The 17103-nt window shown below is 34.0% G+C and overlaps 1 protein-coding gene across 1 annotated transcript; it reads right to left on the reverse strand.

Annotated features, from left to right (window-relative positions):
* Positions 1-3105: 3105 nt before the first annotated feature.
* Positions 3106-17049, reverse strand: LOC134276356 (trichohyalin-like). The gene is made up of 22 exons (XM_062758616.1): positions 16825-17049; positions 16078-16334; positions 15413-15497; positions 14839-14979; positions 14532-14621; positions 14246-14320; positions 13991-14074; positions 13597-13813; positions 13090-13238; positions 12233-12331; positions 11926-12070; positions 10367-10434; positions 8935-9044; positions 8536-8625; positions 8211-8334; positions 7774-7983; positions 7105-7280; positions 6649-6720; positions 6222-6372; positions 5332-5422; positions 4902-5015; positions 3106-4580 (listed from the first exon to the last, which is right to left on the reverse strand). Exons 1-22 carry the CDS (start codon positions 17017-17019, stop codon positions 4417-4419), a joined length of 2907 nt encoding a protein of 968 aa, XP_062614600.1. The 5' UTR covers positions 17020-17049; the 3' UTR covers positions 3106-4416.
* Between the last annotated feature and the right edge of the window lie 54 nt (positions 17050-17103).

Genomic DNA, 17103 nt, shown 5'->3' on the forward strand with positions numbered 1-17103 from the left:
AAATTGTACTTGTATATTGACCTAGTCAGCAGATACAACCAGTCACTGGGTCATGTTCTGACTGATGCAAATTGTACATGTACATTGACCTAGTCAGCAGATTCAACCAATTATTGGGCCATGTTTTGACTGATGTATTTCTTGTCAAAGCCATTGTTTTTTTTTACTAAATCCGACTGTATTATTCAGTTTACCTAATAAGAGCACATGGCAGGTTTGACAAGTCAAAAGGGGATGTTTACTCCTAGACACCCCTACCCACCTCTGAGATTTCTAAAGGTCTGTGTTCCATGCCCCGTTCACAAATTTGTATTGTTTATAGGTTTTTGAGAATGATCCCTGCTATTTTCAACTTTTTCCTGTTACCTTGAGTGCAAAGGAAAGAATCTAGTTGTTTTTGAAAAGGGCTGATAGTCCAGGGAGGATGTGCACACTGTGCCTATTGAAATAATTATTTGGGGGAGGTCCAACAAAAATTGCAAAATTTAAGTGGAAACATAGCGGAAAATAAAAGAGTAAAACCATAGTTATCATCTATTTGAAAGATAATTTTAATGTTCCCGTAATAAAGATTCAGGAGAACATGCATCAAGTTTTTGCCCTGTCTGTCTGTTTGTCAAAAATTAACTTTAGCTTTAGCTTGACCATAAATTTTAAATGGGAGGGCTATGGCTTTCAAATTTCATAGGTCTATTCAATCCTTTGGACAAGACCTTTCTTTGAGTCAACAAACTTAACTTCTTGAATTTGACCTCATAGTTTGACCATCTGTTGCAAAAATCCCTTAAACTTTAACATTGGCCAAAACTTTTGAAGTTAGTGCTAGGGCTTTTATACTTCACATGTATTTATTTGTGATAAAACTTTTCAAAGGGTATGAAAAATTTTGACCTTTATCTTAGAGTTTGACCCACTTCTCAAAAACTTTTAACTTTGGCCATAACATTTCAACAGTGAGAACTAGGGCCTTTATATTTCACAGATGTATTCCTTGTGACAATTAAGACTTTTGTTTGGATACTAACAATATTGACCTATACCTCAGAGTATGACCTACTTTTGAAAAACCAGATGTCTCTGTCGAGACTGAAGCTCTACTGGTTTGTACTTATAGCAAAGGAAGAGAAAAGTACTTATAATAAGCAGTTGGGAATTGAAACTTGACAACAGCAATAAATAGAATAATGATCCTTGATAAAGTCTCTTTATGTTCTTAGTGTAGTCTACTTGTGTGCCAAGTTATATTGAAATCAGTCCAAAATTGTAGGAGGAATAGCATTTTGAAACAATTTTACAGAAATTTCTATTTTCAGTAACCAGGGCAACACCGTTCATCGAAATAAAAAACCGATAAACAGAATTATGTATATTAGTGTAGTCTACTTGTGTGCCAAGTTATACTGAAATCAGATCAAAACTGTAGGAGGAGTAGCATTTTGAAACAATTTTACAGAAATTTCTATTTATAGTTACCACGACAACATTGTTCATTGAAATCAAAAACCGATAAACAGAATTATGTATCTTAGTGTAGTCTACTTGTGTGCCAAGTTATACTGAAATCAGACAAAAACTGTAGGAGGAGTAGCATTTTGAAACAATTTTACAGAAATTTCTATTTTTAGTAACCACGGCAACACTGTTCATTGAAATCAAAAACTGATACACAGAATTATGTATCTTAGTGTAGTCTACTTGTGTGCCAAGTTATACTGAAATCAGACAAAAACTGTAGGAGGAGTAGCATTTTGAAATAATTTAACAGAAATTTCTATTTTTAGTAACCACAGCAACACCGTTCATCGAAATAAAAAACTGATACACAGAATTATGTATCTTAGTGTAGTCTACTTGTGTGCCAAAATATATAGAAATCAGACCAAAACTGTAGGAGGAGTAGCATTTTGAAAGAATTTCAAAGAAATTTCTATTTTTAGTAACCATGGCAACCCATTTCAAATGAGAAAACCGATACACAGAATTATGTATCTTAGTGTAGTCTACTTGTGTGCCAAGTTATACTGAAATCAGACCAAAACTGTGGGAGGAGTAGCATTTTGAAAAATTGTTTACAGACAGACAGACAGACGGACGGACGCCGGACGCATTACTATCGCATTCTGACCAGTAGAGCTAAAAATTACGAAGGCCATAATGAGCTTCCCCTTTCTACAATTCATTTGACCTTGGAGTTTGACCTACCCGATATTCTTTGAAAATTTATTCTTTGCCATAACTTTTAAATGGTTGGTGCTAATGGGCATATTTCATGGGCAATGAGGCAAGTTTTTTCTCTGGATATCAACATTCTTCATCTTTTGATGACTTTAGAGTTTGACTTTCATTTGAGAAACTTTGACCTTTGTACAGGGGTTTAGTGTTTCACACACACTTCTTGTTTCTATATACTGTGAAATCACAAATTTTGTGGGGGTTTAATTTTAGTTGTTTTCGAGGTATGACGAGACCCACAAATTCATGTCCACCACAAAATGTAAAATGTTACATAAGTACTAATTAATTCTTGATCCACGAAATCAAATCCCCATGAACCAAGAGATTTTCCTCAAACCACGAAAATTTGACCCCATGAAAATATTTGATTTTACAGTATTTCTGTTAAAAGTTACCCCCTTTCTCCTGAGAATAAAAGTTATACTTAAGATATCTGTACTTAACTCTTGATCTTACACCTAGAAGCTGACTGACATCTCCATTCAATTAGCAGAAATAATGTAGTCCTCTAACTTTATTTTTTAATCTGATATTTTCTGGAGAGGCCAGGAGCACCCCCCCCCCCCTCTTTAAAAAAGAAGGAGAGGGCTGCATTATTACTACCATTCAATGAACCAGATCAATGTAAACTGAAGCTGAGGATAATAACAAACAGAATCAATCTCTTGAAATGAATTCAAATTGTACAGAGGGCAAAAACATGGAACCCTGGAAACACCAGAGGTGGGACCAAGTGCCAAAGTAGGAGAAAGCATTCCATCCAAGGGCTATATATATATGTAGCAGAGGTCTTGAATGCAATACAATAAATGAAAATCTGCTATAATAAGACTAAAAATGAAACACTGACACACATTTGATTTTGCCTGATTATTTATTTCTTTTTTTTTATGGTTACAATGAGGCTTGAGTGTAAAACTTAAAGAAATATTATATAAAAATAATTTACTAACAAATAGCAGAAATATAGAAAAGTAAAGGTTAAAAAAATACAATGTACATATGTTTTTAAAAGAGGGGTTATTAATGTAAGTTATCATCATAAAAAAATATACAAAGTAACATCTGAAGTAATTTTTTCTTAAACAAACAATTGTGCAAATATTTTAGTGGTAGAACTAACCCTAACAAAATCTTTTAAATATGGACGGAACTTAAAACTAATCAAGTTTGGTAAGATATGTGTTAATTGCTGCAGATTTGCAAAGGGTGTAAAGAGCCCTATCATCCATTAACAATTATCACAAAAATAAGGTGTACTTACAAACTTAAATAATATCACTCTACAAGGGATACATTCTCCATATTAATCATATTAATTAATATTCCTGTGCTTGCAAATGTAAGATATATATACATTTAAATATGTCAAAACAGATAGAAAATTGTAAAAATTGGACCAGTATTGAGAGGCAAAATAGGTTTTGTTAAAAATTGTAAAAAATGACTAAGTTGTAATCAAAACTGTGTAAAATACATGTAGGTGCTGACTAAATTTATACTTGAAATAATTTTTAAGAGTATACAAGATCTATAACTGACCTCAATGGTCAACTGACTAATACACTGTTTAAAATTTTTTCTACATGTCATGATGGATAACCATTTTAATATACCTATGGGCAGGATCAATATAAACTAATTACAACTAAAATTTTTCCCGTAAAGATGGTTTAAATGTTCAAGGTAATGAATTCCAATTTTTATATTCTATCCTATCTCTTACATTAACTAAATGTTACAGTAATCCAAAACTTTTAGAGATGTAAAAAAAATGCAATATGTACATGTATTTAAGATATGGATGGGTGAACCTTGTTTGATTTCATGTTAAACAGTTTGTGTCGTGAAAAGAAAAACAGATATCAGCATAACACTTTTTTACCATGTATTTTATGAAAAATATTTCAACAAATAGATATTAAAGATGTACATGTATGAATGGTGCAAAATACATGTAACCAGCTTTTTTGTTTAAAAAAAAAGATTACCAGTTATTACGTTAAAATTCAAAAACCTCTCATCCACTGGCAGAAAAAAATTCTCACATAGTGACTTCCAACTGAATAAAAATTTAATTGGACTGAGTGAATAGTTAACAAAAGGTTTATCCAAATACCAGTTGAGCAACAATAGCAACAAAAAAAACCCCAAGAAATTAAATGACCCAGACAATCAATCTCACAGAAGATCTTCATCGTCCTCATTTTGAGTCCATCCCTCCATTGGCTCGGGGACAACAGCTGACCGACCCTGCTTTTTCTTTTTTCCTCTTTTGACATTACCCCCTGAAGAAGATGGACGGCCTTGACTCGGCTGAAGGTCATCAACTCCATATATGTCTCCTGCAAACAAAAATAATTTTAATTCTAAAATGTCTTCAAGTTTTATACCTGTACAGTCATATTAGATATGAGTATGCATGAGACTCCCAAATGCTATAATTGTTTATCTTGTGAAAAGCTAAATGAGCATCAAAAAGAGATGAATGTAATTTATGTATATTCATAAAAATTGTGATTGACATTTTCCACAATGGTGACTATAAGGAAAAATTACCAAATAATGAAAAAAGGAGTCCGCCTCCTGTTTACTCCATTTAAAGGGACTTAACTCTAACAAAATTATACAATTTAATTCCACATGGTGGGTTTATAGTAACTCACTTGAAGCCAGGAAATCTTCATCCACCCCGTAATTCATGTCTGTCTTGGCTCTCTCTAATCCCTGCCTCAGCTCTTTACCCAACTTCTTAGCTGCTTTGTCATTCCCTCCAGTATCTGAATGTTTATAATGAAATTTATTTTAAATCTTGACATGTTTAAAAATAATATACCTGGTCTTATAGTTGTATTATAATGCTGAGCTAAATGAATGACTTTCTGCCATTTCAAAGTTCATCCAAATTTAATTTTTTACATAATAGACAAATAAGAAAAATTTGTTCAGCTTTTATATATAACCATTGAGGAAGAGGGTTATCTTGGTGATAAAAATAGAACAGGAATAAAACTGGAACTGCTTAAAGTATTTAAGGACTGTTAGAAAACATTACCCACAAAAAATTAAATCATAGTCAATACAGCTTAATATTACCTTGCACTGCAGATTTTATGGTACTTTCTATTTCAGAATGAGACATGCCACTTGCTGCTGTTAACTGAGTCAGTAATTCACGCTTCTGGTTCTGTAATGGAATGGAATTAAAACTCTTTTAAAAAGTTGAAGATTAGAAACAGTGATCAATCTCAACAAAATCTAGAATATACAAAAATATAAATCATTGAACAGGGCATAAAACATGGAGCCCTGGAAATTCTACAGGTGGGATCAGGTGCCTAGAAGGAGTAGGCATCTTCTATTGGCTGGTATCAGCTGCAGTTCTTTCCAATTCTCATGATTCCTCCTTTTAACTTTTTGAAGAATCTTAACACTGAGAGCTCTGATGACAGTGAGTTGAGTTGAATATAGTACTATTCTCTGTCATCATTGGACTTTTAGTAAGAAGTGGCATTCTCGACGATACGTAATAAGCATCTCTCAAATGGTGACATGGATTCTCATTGGTTAAGAAATTAATAATATCAGTAACTTTGAATTGTTGTTGACAGTGAGGAGATGACTTAAACCCCACCTCTTTTATGTATGAAACATTGTCATTGGATCATTGATACACTCATTGACGTTCGCCCGAAATTCGATCCCATGTATATTTCAACAGTGAATGAAAGGCTGTGTAAATTTCAGATGTTAATTACGTAACGTTGAGAATGCCATGCCTTACTGAAAGTCCAAGGATAACAGAGAATTGTACTAAGTTGTATTTTCCACCTGACAGTGAGTTGAGTTTATCTCCTGATTAAGTGCACCTGACAGTGAGTTGAGTTTACCACCTGACAGTGAGTTGAGTTTACCACCTGACAGTGAGTTGAGTCTACCACCTGACATTGAGTTGAGTTTACCACCTGACAGTGAGTTGGGTTTACCTCGAGTTCGGTCTGTAACTCCAGCTCCAGTTGCTGATTGAGTTCCTCCTTGCTTCTCTCTAGTTCCAGTTTCATCTCACTCTCCAGTTCTTCTCTCTGTTTCTTATGACGCTGCTCCATAAAGGCGGTATTCAGGATATTAGTAGCTTTACTGCAAAACAAAATAAAGAATAATTCAGTTAGTGTATGACAGAGCTGCATTTCACAATTTGTAAATTTGCACGTTACTTAAATTCAAAATATGTTTTCCTAAAAAAAACTGTTTTTTAAAACATAAGGGACATTTTCCTAAAACTTCCTTTTTCCCCCAATATTGCAGTTTGAAAGAAGAGAAGGGACATTTTCCTACAAATTGGAACCCCACCCCCAATCTTGATAATACATGAACTGTTTTATAGAAGAGGACGGAATAATAAGGTGAACCTACCCTGCTCCACGTCTACGAATTGAAGAATTTTTGTTGAAATCCTGTTCATCTTCTATCTGCTCTCTTAGTTCCCTGAAAACATCAAATTATAAACTTACACTCCTTTTTGTGTAAATTATCTACACATACATGTATCTCCTAGTATATATTTTTAAAGACCATTACATTTTCCAACATATGGCCTATCAATGTTTGAAATTTCTACACATGTATTTGATCCTATTTTGGTGAATAGTGTTCTAGGACTAGAGAGTCACATTGCATCATATGCATGTTCATGTATATGCTAAGGCAATATAAAACGAAAAATATTATATTGAAGTTTAATTGAAGCAATGTTATTTAAGATTCCAACAGAACTAGTACCAGAGCATTGATTTTTAAATAAATAAAATCATTTGTCTATTTCTGCAAAGAAAGACCTAGCTAATACGATTTTCTCTAAATGAGACCTACATTTCCTTTTGATGTTTCTTGGCCATGATTTTCTCCTTGATGAGGTTTTCCTGGTGTTCGCGGGCTCGTTGTAGCTGATCGTTTAACTGATCGACCTGAGAGGAATGTTGCTGAATTATAACGTCCACTCCAGTCAAACGACTTCCCTCCCGCGTCAACTTGTTCTCCAGTTGCTCCTGCCAAAAATTAGATTTATTTTAAATTTTTCAACATTTTTATTCTTCTCTTGATGTGTTAACTTATTTAACAAACAAAACTGAACAATGTACTGAACAACAAAATATTCAAGCATACATGTACATGTATGTGACCTTTAATGTCTTAACAAGGTCTATAACACCTAAATGTGGAATATAACAAGGTTTCAGTTGTAATCCATGTAAAAAAATGATTCTTCATGCATGACCTTGACTTTATAACGAAATCCAATTTCAGTATATTGAACCCTTAGTTACAAGTCATCTGAAACTATCTGATTTTTTAAAATTAATCCTGCTGAATTCTAGATACAGAGATTTTTGCCTACAATTCATTTATTATCTTGGGTATGTTCAATATGTCAACAGTTAATGCCTTTGCCAGAGTTCCTTATGCCATTGAAAGAAATGTCAAAATGAGAGCTGGTGAACATTCGCTCTGTTAAACAGTCTCAAGTGATAGGTAACTTACCTGTAGATTTTGTAATGTTGCGTCCTGCTTGCTGAGTATTGCCTGTCGTCGTGCCGCGCCCACCTCTAATCGACCAATCAGCTGTCCCAGTCGCCTCTCTTGTTCCTGTAATGCCTCCTGTGTCTCCGCCGCCATTCTACGCCTCAGAGCGGCCAGCGCTGCCTTTCTCTCCTCCTCCAGTCGTTTCTCCTCCAACTGTAGCTCAGCATTCTGATAATTAAATGTAAGTATGTATGAATTTTGCCATTTTAAATTTGCCCAGAGAGTTTTGTTAAAAAAAAAGAAAACTGTGTCTCTGTTGAATTCAACAAGAATTTTGAATTCACTGACTGACAACATGGGTCAAAAGGATGAAAATAAAGCAGGCCTGGGACAAAAATTTCCCTGTATGCAGTATTAAGTATTGACATAAATTATATTTAGATTTTTCCTCTCACCAGCTGCTGCTGTAATTTCTCTCTGTCCTCCCGGTTGGCCTTGGCTTTGTTCATCAGAGTTTCCTCCTTTTTACGTCGGACTTCAGCCATTTTGGCTCGTCGCTCTGCCAACTTGCTCTCCAGGCTACAAATACAATAAGATTGGAAAGGTTGACAAAACTAATGCAAACCAAAAAGACACATGAACCATTGTATTTTATCCTCAATATCTTAAACCATTGTTATCTCAAAGTTATTTCCCTGTCCTATCACTTTTGAGATATCAAGGTTTTACTGTACAATTTTATCATTTCTACCTAACTACAGAACTAATGGGAACACAAACCTTTTCTGTTGCTTGAGTCGACTAACTTGTAGTTGGTTATTGATGACCTGCAAGTTGTGCTCATGCTCTCTTAAAATCTTCTCCTTGGCCCTATAAAAAAATCAATAAAACCATTAACCCAAGAAATAAACAAGTTCTTAAACACATTATACCTGGTAAATTTGAAAACATTTTTACCATGCATGCCAACTTCTGAACATTCCCATGGGGGATTTTGCATGTGACACAACAACTTTCAAAGCTTTATCAATTCGTGACATTTTTTTGTAAATTTTTAAAGCTGCATTAAGTGTATTATTCAATAAATATAATAAACAATAAAAAAGAAAAAAATAACTTAAACACTATGTTAATTTATGAACATTTTAACAATGTATTAGGCGTATAAATCCTGCGTACTCTTCAGTGAGCTCGAGACTGGTGGTCAGGACTTTGTTGACGGTTGACGTCTGCTGGACGACCAGAGCTTCCTGTTCCTGGTGCTGGGTCTCCTCCTCCTCCTCCAGTTTCTGTAAAAATAGAAATTAGGTCACAAAGAAGGTCAGAAATCATGTCACAGTGTAGGTCAGAAATTAGGTCACAAAAATGCCATTAGAACTCATGCCCTGCCCTCTCCTTACAAAAAGCACAATCCATCCATAATGAAAAGTAAATCTTATATTGTTATGATATGAAATGATCTCATCAACAAAAAGTATGTGTACATATCTTAGTGAAACTTATATTTATGGCACGCCAAATTCACAAAAATGAGATAATCATAGTTTCACAATCGATAAATTAGGTTTATCGGTTGTAAACTATAGTTTACAAACCGTAAACTATAGTTAACAACGTTAATCTATATTTCACATCTGTAAACCATAGTTAACGCGATAATCTATGTTTCACAACCGTAAACTATACTTAACACCGAAAACAATCATTTGCGATTGCAAAACATAGATTATCTGATAAATACACTTTCACGATTTGTAAACTATAGTTTACAAACCGTTAACTATAGTTAACGATCTGATAAATATAGTTTCACGATTTTTGAAACTATGATTAACAACTCTTAACTATAGTTTATGATTGTAAACTATAGTTTACAAACGTGAATCTATGTTTATCAACACAATCTATTGTTAACGCTTATTACAGACAGATAAACTTATATTAGCATTCGTAAACTATAGTTAACAACTGTTAAATATAGTTTTACAGATGAAAACTATACTTAACAAATCGTTAACTATAGTTTACGGTTTGTAAACTATAGTTTACAGTCGATAAACCTAGTTTATCAAATGTGAAACTAGGTTTATCTCATTTTTGTGAATTTGGCATGCCATATATATTTTAGCATCTCTCACTTCAGTTTTACATTAGATTGCTATACAAACATGACATATATTTTTAGGAAAACAGTGTGCTAATTCATGTTTTTCATGATTGTGTTAATTGATTCAGAAAAGAGAGGTTGTGCTAAATTTTCAGCATGGCCTGCTAATTTATGTATATGTATCTTATATAACATATTGTCAACTGAAAATAACTATCATAGCCTAAATACTGTGGATCACTTAATTTTTGCGACACCTTATTTTCGTGAGATAGTCATTGACACTTAATTAGCGAGATATAATTTTCACAAATTGTTGTTTTTCCTCTATATAATTGTAAGGAATACTTTTAAACATGAGAATGAAATTTTCGCGAGATCATTGTCTCACATAATTATGCGAAAATAAAGTTCTTGTGAATAAAACGTGATTTACAGTATGCTAAATTCATTCATATATAATAAGGACAGCTCTGATTTTGAATTGACTTTAAGCTCACTTACAGCCATTCTTTCATTCAGTTTTTCCCTGAGTCTGGCGGCAAACTTGTTCCTTTCCTCTAATCTGTCCTCTGAAATATTAATTAAAGATGTACTTTAATATAAGATGAACTTAAATCTCTATTTTATCATTGAAAAAAGTAAGAGTAGCTACAAACTAGTCCTATCCTTCACTTTGTTCAAGAAGACTACTTTGTAGCAAGATTCATATATTTTTGAAGCTGAAAACTGTACATATGACATTGTGGAACTGTATGAAGACTGACCAGTACTTATTCTATATCTTGATAAAAGTCTTAGAATCATACCTTTAATTTTCCAACATTCAAACGAATACACTGTATATACAAAACAAGAGATGTTTTTAAAACACTTATGCCCCCCTCCCCCAAATTATTGGAATTTTACAAGTCCAAGGGGCATAACTCTATCCAAAATGGCCCGTTCGTACCTCAAACCAAACTTGACCTAGATATTCTTATGATAAATCTGTATACCAAATAGGGATGGGTATCGCCAAAAATTTCGTATCGCGATATATCACGATTTTTTTCCACAATATCACGATAATATCGTGATATTTTTAAAAGCAGTTTTTACAATGATTTTATATGAAAAGTCATTATTTTTCTAAAAAATATGCTAGAAAAACAGAATTTTACTTTCTTGAAATTTTTATGTATATAAAATCAATTATGTTTGGACGGTAAAATGCCGTTCGTTTCACTTTTTACAACATTTTCTATACTTTCTGTAATTGTAATTTGAAAGATTGAACAAATAAATGAATAATTTCTGGACTTTATAATATATACCTAAAAACCGGTATTTAGGTCTCCGTATCACGATACGTATCACGCAACAAAAAATCGCGATATACCGGTATACCGATAAAATCGCACATCCCTAATACCAAATTTCATTTCAATAAAATTATGTGCAACCTCTGCAAAGAAATTGAATGGAAACTGCAAATAAATGGAATTTTTCTATGGCCAAGGGGCATAACTCTGTCCAAAATGGCTCGATCGTACCCAAAACAAAAGTTGACCTAGATATCTTCATGATAAATCTGTATACCAAATTTTATTTCAGTATGTGCAACCTCTGCAAAGAAAATGAATGGAAACTGCAAATAATTGGAATTTTTCTATGGCCAAGGGGCAGATCTCCAAAATGGCCTGAACATACCTAAAACTGAACTATCAAATTTCATTTCTATATGTGCAACCTCTGCAAAGAAAATGAACGGAAACTGATGTTGGACCGACAATATGAAGGGAGGCATATCAAAGTAAAAAAAAAATTCATTTAAGGGGCACAACTCTAACAAAGTCATACAACTAAAAACTAAACCCTTCCTTTTAGTCAGTGCTCTGTATATCAAAATTACATGCATACATATGATATGACATTTCAAAGGAACTACATGTACAGGGTGGGAGGGTGTTTCATAAGTACCATAGATAATTTCAAGAGAGACAAAAATTGAAAGTCTAAACTTTCTGAACTTTTTTATATTCAATTTAAATTGCAAGCTTAGCAAAATTACGAATTCTGACCTTCATACTGCTGCATTCTCTTCTTATGAGCCTTTATCAATCTATCCACCTCAAACTTGTTGTCATTTCCCACCACTTCTGTAATGGTGGACACCATCTTGTCATTGAAATTCTCTATTTCCTTCTGCTTCACTTCTGCTTCTTCCTGTTAATCATAACAGAGAATGATCAGGAATTTCTGTTATTTTCAACTTTGTTAAAATAAAATACAAGTTTATTTAATGTACAAGTGTCAAGTTATAATATGACTTACACGATCAAGTTAATTATTATCCATTTACCTTTCAGTGAATCAATTGTCACTTACAGTTCTGACTTTGTCCAAAGCTTTTAACTCCTCTTGATCCAGTTGTAATTCCTTCTGATCCATTTCCTGTAGATGTTTTTCCTTCAACTCTAGGTAGTCCTATCAGAAAAAAAAATAACTACAGTAAAAGCACAAATATTCGTGGGGGATTACATTTCGTTTATTTCGTTGTAAACAATTATCAACAAAATTAAATCCCACACGAAATTTTATATGACTATATATTGAATAGGATTACATTCAAAAAAACAAAATTAAATGCCAACGAAACTATTTTTGATGAAAAAATCAACGAAATTTTATCCCCACGAAAATATGTGCCTCCACAGTAAGTTACTTTTAGTCAATTTCTAGCAGTTAATGCAATACTGTAAACCCAATTTTTACTCTGGATGACTTTATTTTGCAATTTACTGGGGGTAAACTAGTTCGCAATGATTAATTTTTGCTATAAAGCCTTTTTTTGATCTGTTGTTAATAGACACAGAGACTGTAAGGACCGGTTCGCGGTGAGAAATTTTTGTGATGATGAGGCTCTCGAAAACCTCGCGAAAATTCATTGCACACAAATAAAAGTTGGTTTACAGTATCTATTGCAACCATGTATTATTGTATAAGTAGAAATTTTAGCAAGACGCAAATTTAGCGATTTGTCCTTAAAAATTGGTATTTTAATTTTAGCGAGATGTAATTTTAGCAATTTTTAAGATGCTTTATAAAGAATCTATTAGTAATGAAACGCAATTAATATTTAGCGAAATTCAATATTAGTGATCGCAGCACCCTCGCTAATATTGCTACAATTAAATCCTCACTAAAATTTCTGCTTATACAGTATTGATTCAAACCAGACTTACATCCACTAAACCTTTTGTATCCGTGGCTTTATCCATGTTCTTCAGGAGGAGTTGTTCCTCTTTTTCCTGCTCCGCGCACAGTTTCCCTAGCTCTCGCCGACGACGCTTAGCCAGTTTCTCCTCCAGAGTCAACTGCTGCCTGTGACTCTCTAAAGAAATATTTTTTCAAGGGTAAACAAATATTTCTAACAAAGTTTATATATATCTTTACAGCTACAGCTGTTTGCAAGAAAGTTCAAATCACATTTTTGAACAATTGATTTGCGTGATGTGTCAGAAATGTTTCTGGCTTTGGTCAAATGAATAGGATATTACCACAATATCTGGCTTTGTTAACAGGAGTATTACTATTCTGGCACTTTAGATTTTGTGCTCTTATCATTCAATCAGCTCAGATCTTTATGGGTCATCCAACCAATATTTTGCCAAACTCTCTGTCTTTCTTAATTAGTTAGTTGAGATTTATGTAATACCCCTGGTTTTTGTTGGCTAGTCGATATATCTTACCAAGGTCCCTGGCTTTAGTAAGCCTATTAAGATCCTGTAAGTACTCGTTCAGAATCTGGTTTTTCTTCTTTTCGTTGAGTTTTCCATCCTGTACCAGTTGTTTGAGGACGTCCTCATGACTTTCCACGTTTTCTATGACAACATCACCCTCCTGTTGATCCTGGAGCTTCCTCATGGCTATAATCTGTCTCCGCTTGGCCAACCTTTCCTCAAGAGCCTGGATTAAACAAATATACTTTACTGCATTGCAGAAAATGACAGCATTTCAGTCTGTTAATATTTTGCTATTTGTATTGCACTTGACAAAAGTAATTTGCTATTTCAGAATTAACCTTTTTCTGATTTTGCCACTGTGCAAATTAAAGATTTATGTGTACCAAGATTCCATTTTTACCCTTTGTTGCCTTGACAACTGCAGAGCCTGTTTTCTGTCAACTTCAGACATTTCAGACAATAACTTCTCCATCAGTGCATCAATCTAAAAACAGAAACAAAATAAAAGGGATTGTACAGCAACTGTCGTATAAATGTAATGTATACTGATGATCACAATGCACTACAGGCGATTTAAATCTCAAAATTGCAACTTAGGAGGGAAAGCTTTTAAATGTCACAATTCAAAGTTAATTTGCTGATAAAAAGTACTTACCTCCTTCTCAGAGAGGTCAGTCTGTTTGTTTATCTCCTTCCTGATGAAGTCTCTCTCATCTTCATGAAGACGTGCCTGTGCAAAATAAAGAAATAAAAATAACAACTCAAAAAACAAAAAAAAAATCTGATTAGCAACATGAAGCTAAAAGCAAGATTTGGTTTCTGTCTAAAAAAAAAAGTACTTGTCCATGACTTATCTGGTGTTTAAAATTTTTCAGGAAGTCATATTGTTTTGTTACCAGTTTGTAAAAGCCTCTCTGTATTGCATTTTCATTATAACTTACCAGTTTTTGATTGGTTTTGGCATCCAGTCTCTCTAGTTCATCTTCCATCATAGATGTGTCCTTGTCTTTAGCATGACTTTGTATGATGACCTGAATGGCAAATAAGAATTTCTTATAGAGTCTAGCTTCTGCATTGTCCCTAGGACCTGGGGTATTCCAAGTCTATAATGATGTTATCCCCATGGTCATTTTGGAAACCTCCTCTTTGGGGAGGAACCCTAGAACCCCTTCTACTATTTTTAATGCCCCTTGCTATTTTTTCTAAGGATCTACAACAGAGAGTCCAATAAGGAAACCTGTCCCTAACCTGTTCTTCTTCCCTTCTTTCGTCTTCCAGCATCTTCCTCTTGTTCAGTAGATCTTCCTTCACATTCCTCTCTACGATTGATCGAGCTGGCTCCCCCACCTTCAACTTCTTCAGTTGTTTTTTAACCATATTGAACAGAACCTAAGGAAAAAGTTAATCTTTCTTAATATAATTGTATTATTAACCAAAAGTATACCTGCATTTATATTTTTCAAACATACTAGAAGTTCATAGTGGTCATAAAATCTTCATTTGTTCATATAAATATGATTTAAATGAGAATTGATAAGGAAAAAAACCAAATACCATTTTTTATGTTTGCTTAGTTAAAGACGACTCACGAGTTAATGATAAGCTAAAGACCAACTTTTAAAAAATAAGGTATTGCATAAAAACCAAAGCAAAAATTGCAATGACTGTGATAAAAATGTCTTTAATAATCAATTAAGAATAAATATGATGCATATATACTTTAATAACATCTAATTTTAATATTATCTTCATATAATATAATACCGGTAGTAAACGTGAGCAAGTGTTTGTTGTTGTCTTAAAAATCTATATTTCTATATACCTGGTCTTTTGCGTTCTGTAAAGCTTTCATCAGGGCATCAACTTTTTTCAGATCCTGTTTGGTCATCTCATTTTCTGCATCCTCACTGGAATATAAAATAAAAGCAACAACATATTATCAAACAATGTGTCAAATTGCAACATCATCTAAAATTACACACCTGAAAAAGACAAAATCAACTCTGTTGTTTAATTCTCTTTCCTGTGGACAAGAAATTAGAATAGTCAAACCTGATTATCTTGAGCTCATTGGTACTGAGGAGAAAAAAAAAACTCAAGATATAACAGGATTCATGATATCCAGTCTAGCTAGGGTAATACACATGTATATATAAGGAATACGGGGTTAAGAGTTAAAAAATCTATTTGACATTTCCATGATATTCAAGATATCAAACGGCGATTGTGACCGGTCAGCAGGGGATGCTCACTCCTCCATGGCACCTGACCCCACCTCTGATGTTTTGGAGGTCCGTGTTTGGTGTGCTCCTGTTTTGTATTGTATCATGGACTTTTGATCTTGAATACTCTTAGTTATCTCCATATGTTTCATCCATGCCTGATATTACAAAGTTCAACTGTATCCAGTCAAATTTTCCCAGAACTAGAAGAGTAAAATTAAAGTGCTATGAGAGCCTAGCCAGTAGCCATATTATTCTCTCTCACCTGTGAAAGTTAGTCATGATTTTGCCCAGTCCCTCGGCCCCGGGGAGGGTCTCTGTGGTCAGTAAGGGTCCGCCCTCCCCCTCCTCATCAGACTCCCCCTCTACCTCCCTCCTCTTCACTTTCTTCACACCTCTGTCAGACTTTCCAGACTGCCCTCTACCTTTTATTTTATCTCCTGTATATTTTGCTTTGACAATGTGTGTTGTTGTTTGGTTTTTCTCTAGTTCTTTCAGCATAGCTTCTTCATCTTCCTGTCTCTGATAAAAACATTGAGATGAAATAAATTATATACCCTTTATCTTGTTTTGCATTCACTTGGCAATTGCAAGATGTTTTCATTGTTAGAATATTTTCTGGTAAGGAATGCAGCATTTCATTTCATTACAATATCAATAATATTATATTCCTTCAAAAAATACAGTCAGTTTGATTGGTTTAGAGTAGTCATCTGCAGGAAAACAATTTATGCTGTCTCCCTCATGTGCAGAGTGACAACTGAATCTCCCTTATTGGCCGTAAGATGACAATGCATATATTAGGCCACAACCAAGCATGCAGGGGGCTGCAACTGTGTTGTTAATCTCTGTTGAGATTCTGCTGGGCTAGATATTTGGACTGATGCAGACGGCGTCAGTCCAATTAATATCTAGCCCAGCAGAATCTCAACAGAGATTACTGTGTTGTCTCCCTTTTGATGAACATAAAATATGGAAACTAGATAAACCTCTCTAACAGAGGTGAACTTACTTTCTTCTTCTCCAGATCCTTCAGACAAAAAGGGACACATATTGCTGTAAGCAGAGCACCCAGAAATAAACCCAGGAAAAAGGCACCTGCCATCCAGCTAGAATCTAATGAGAATTGATCCTGCACCAAGTTAACTACGGCTGGAACACACACATCAGACGGGGAATAGGGGAAGTAATTCCCCGAGGAAGCCATAATTGGTTATTGTCCTTTTTTCCTCTTTAGTTAATTCTGAAATTATATAGTTTTTCTTTGTGAAATGTAACACATTTACAGCAA

Source organism: Saccostrea cucullata, unplaced genomic scaffold, assembly GCF_032062105.1.
Source record: "Saccostrea cucullata isolate Sc308-1 unplaced genomic scaffold, CSIRO_AGI_Scuc_v1 ctg121, whole genome shotgun sequence".
NCBI classification, from domain to species: Eukaryota; Metazoa; Mollusca; class Bivalvia; order Ostreida; family Ostreidae; genus Saccostrea; species Saccostrea cuccullata.

Bases quoted from the DNA above. Each gene is read 5' to 3' on its own strand.
- LOC134276356 (XM_062758616.1), bottom strand. From the start codon at position 17,019: ATGGCTTCCTCGGGGAATTACTTCCCCTATTCCCCGTCTGATGTGTGT. The intron at 13,814-13,990 runs GTAAAAATGGAA...TGTTTAATCCAG, and splicing joins AGTTGTCAAGGCAACAAAGG to GCTCTTGAGGAAAGGTTGGC. The intron at 9,045-10,366 runs GTAAGTGAGCTT...CTATTTTTACAG, and splicing joins AACTGAATGAAAGAATGGCT to AAACTGGAGGAGGAGGAGGA.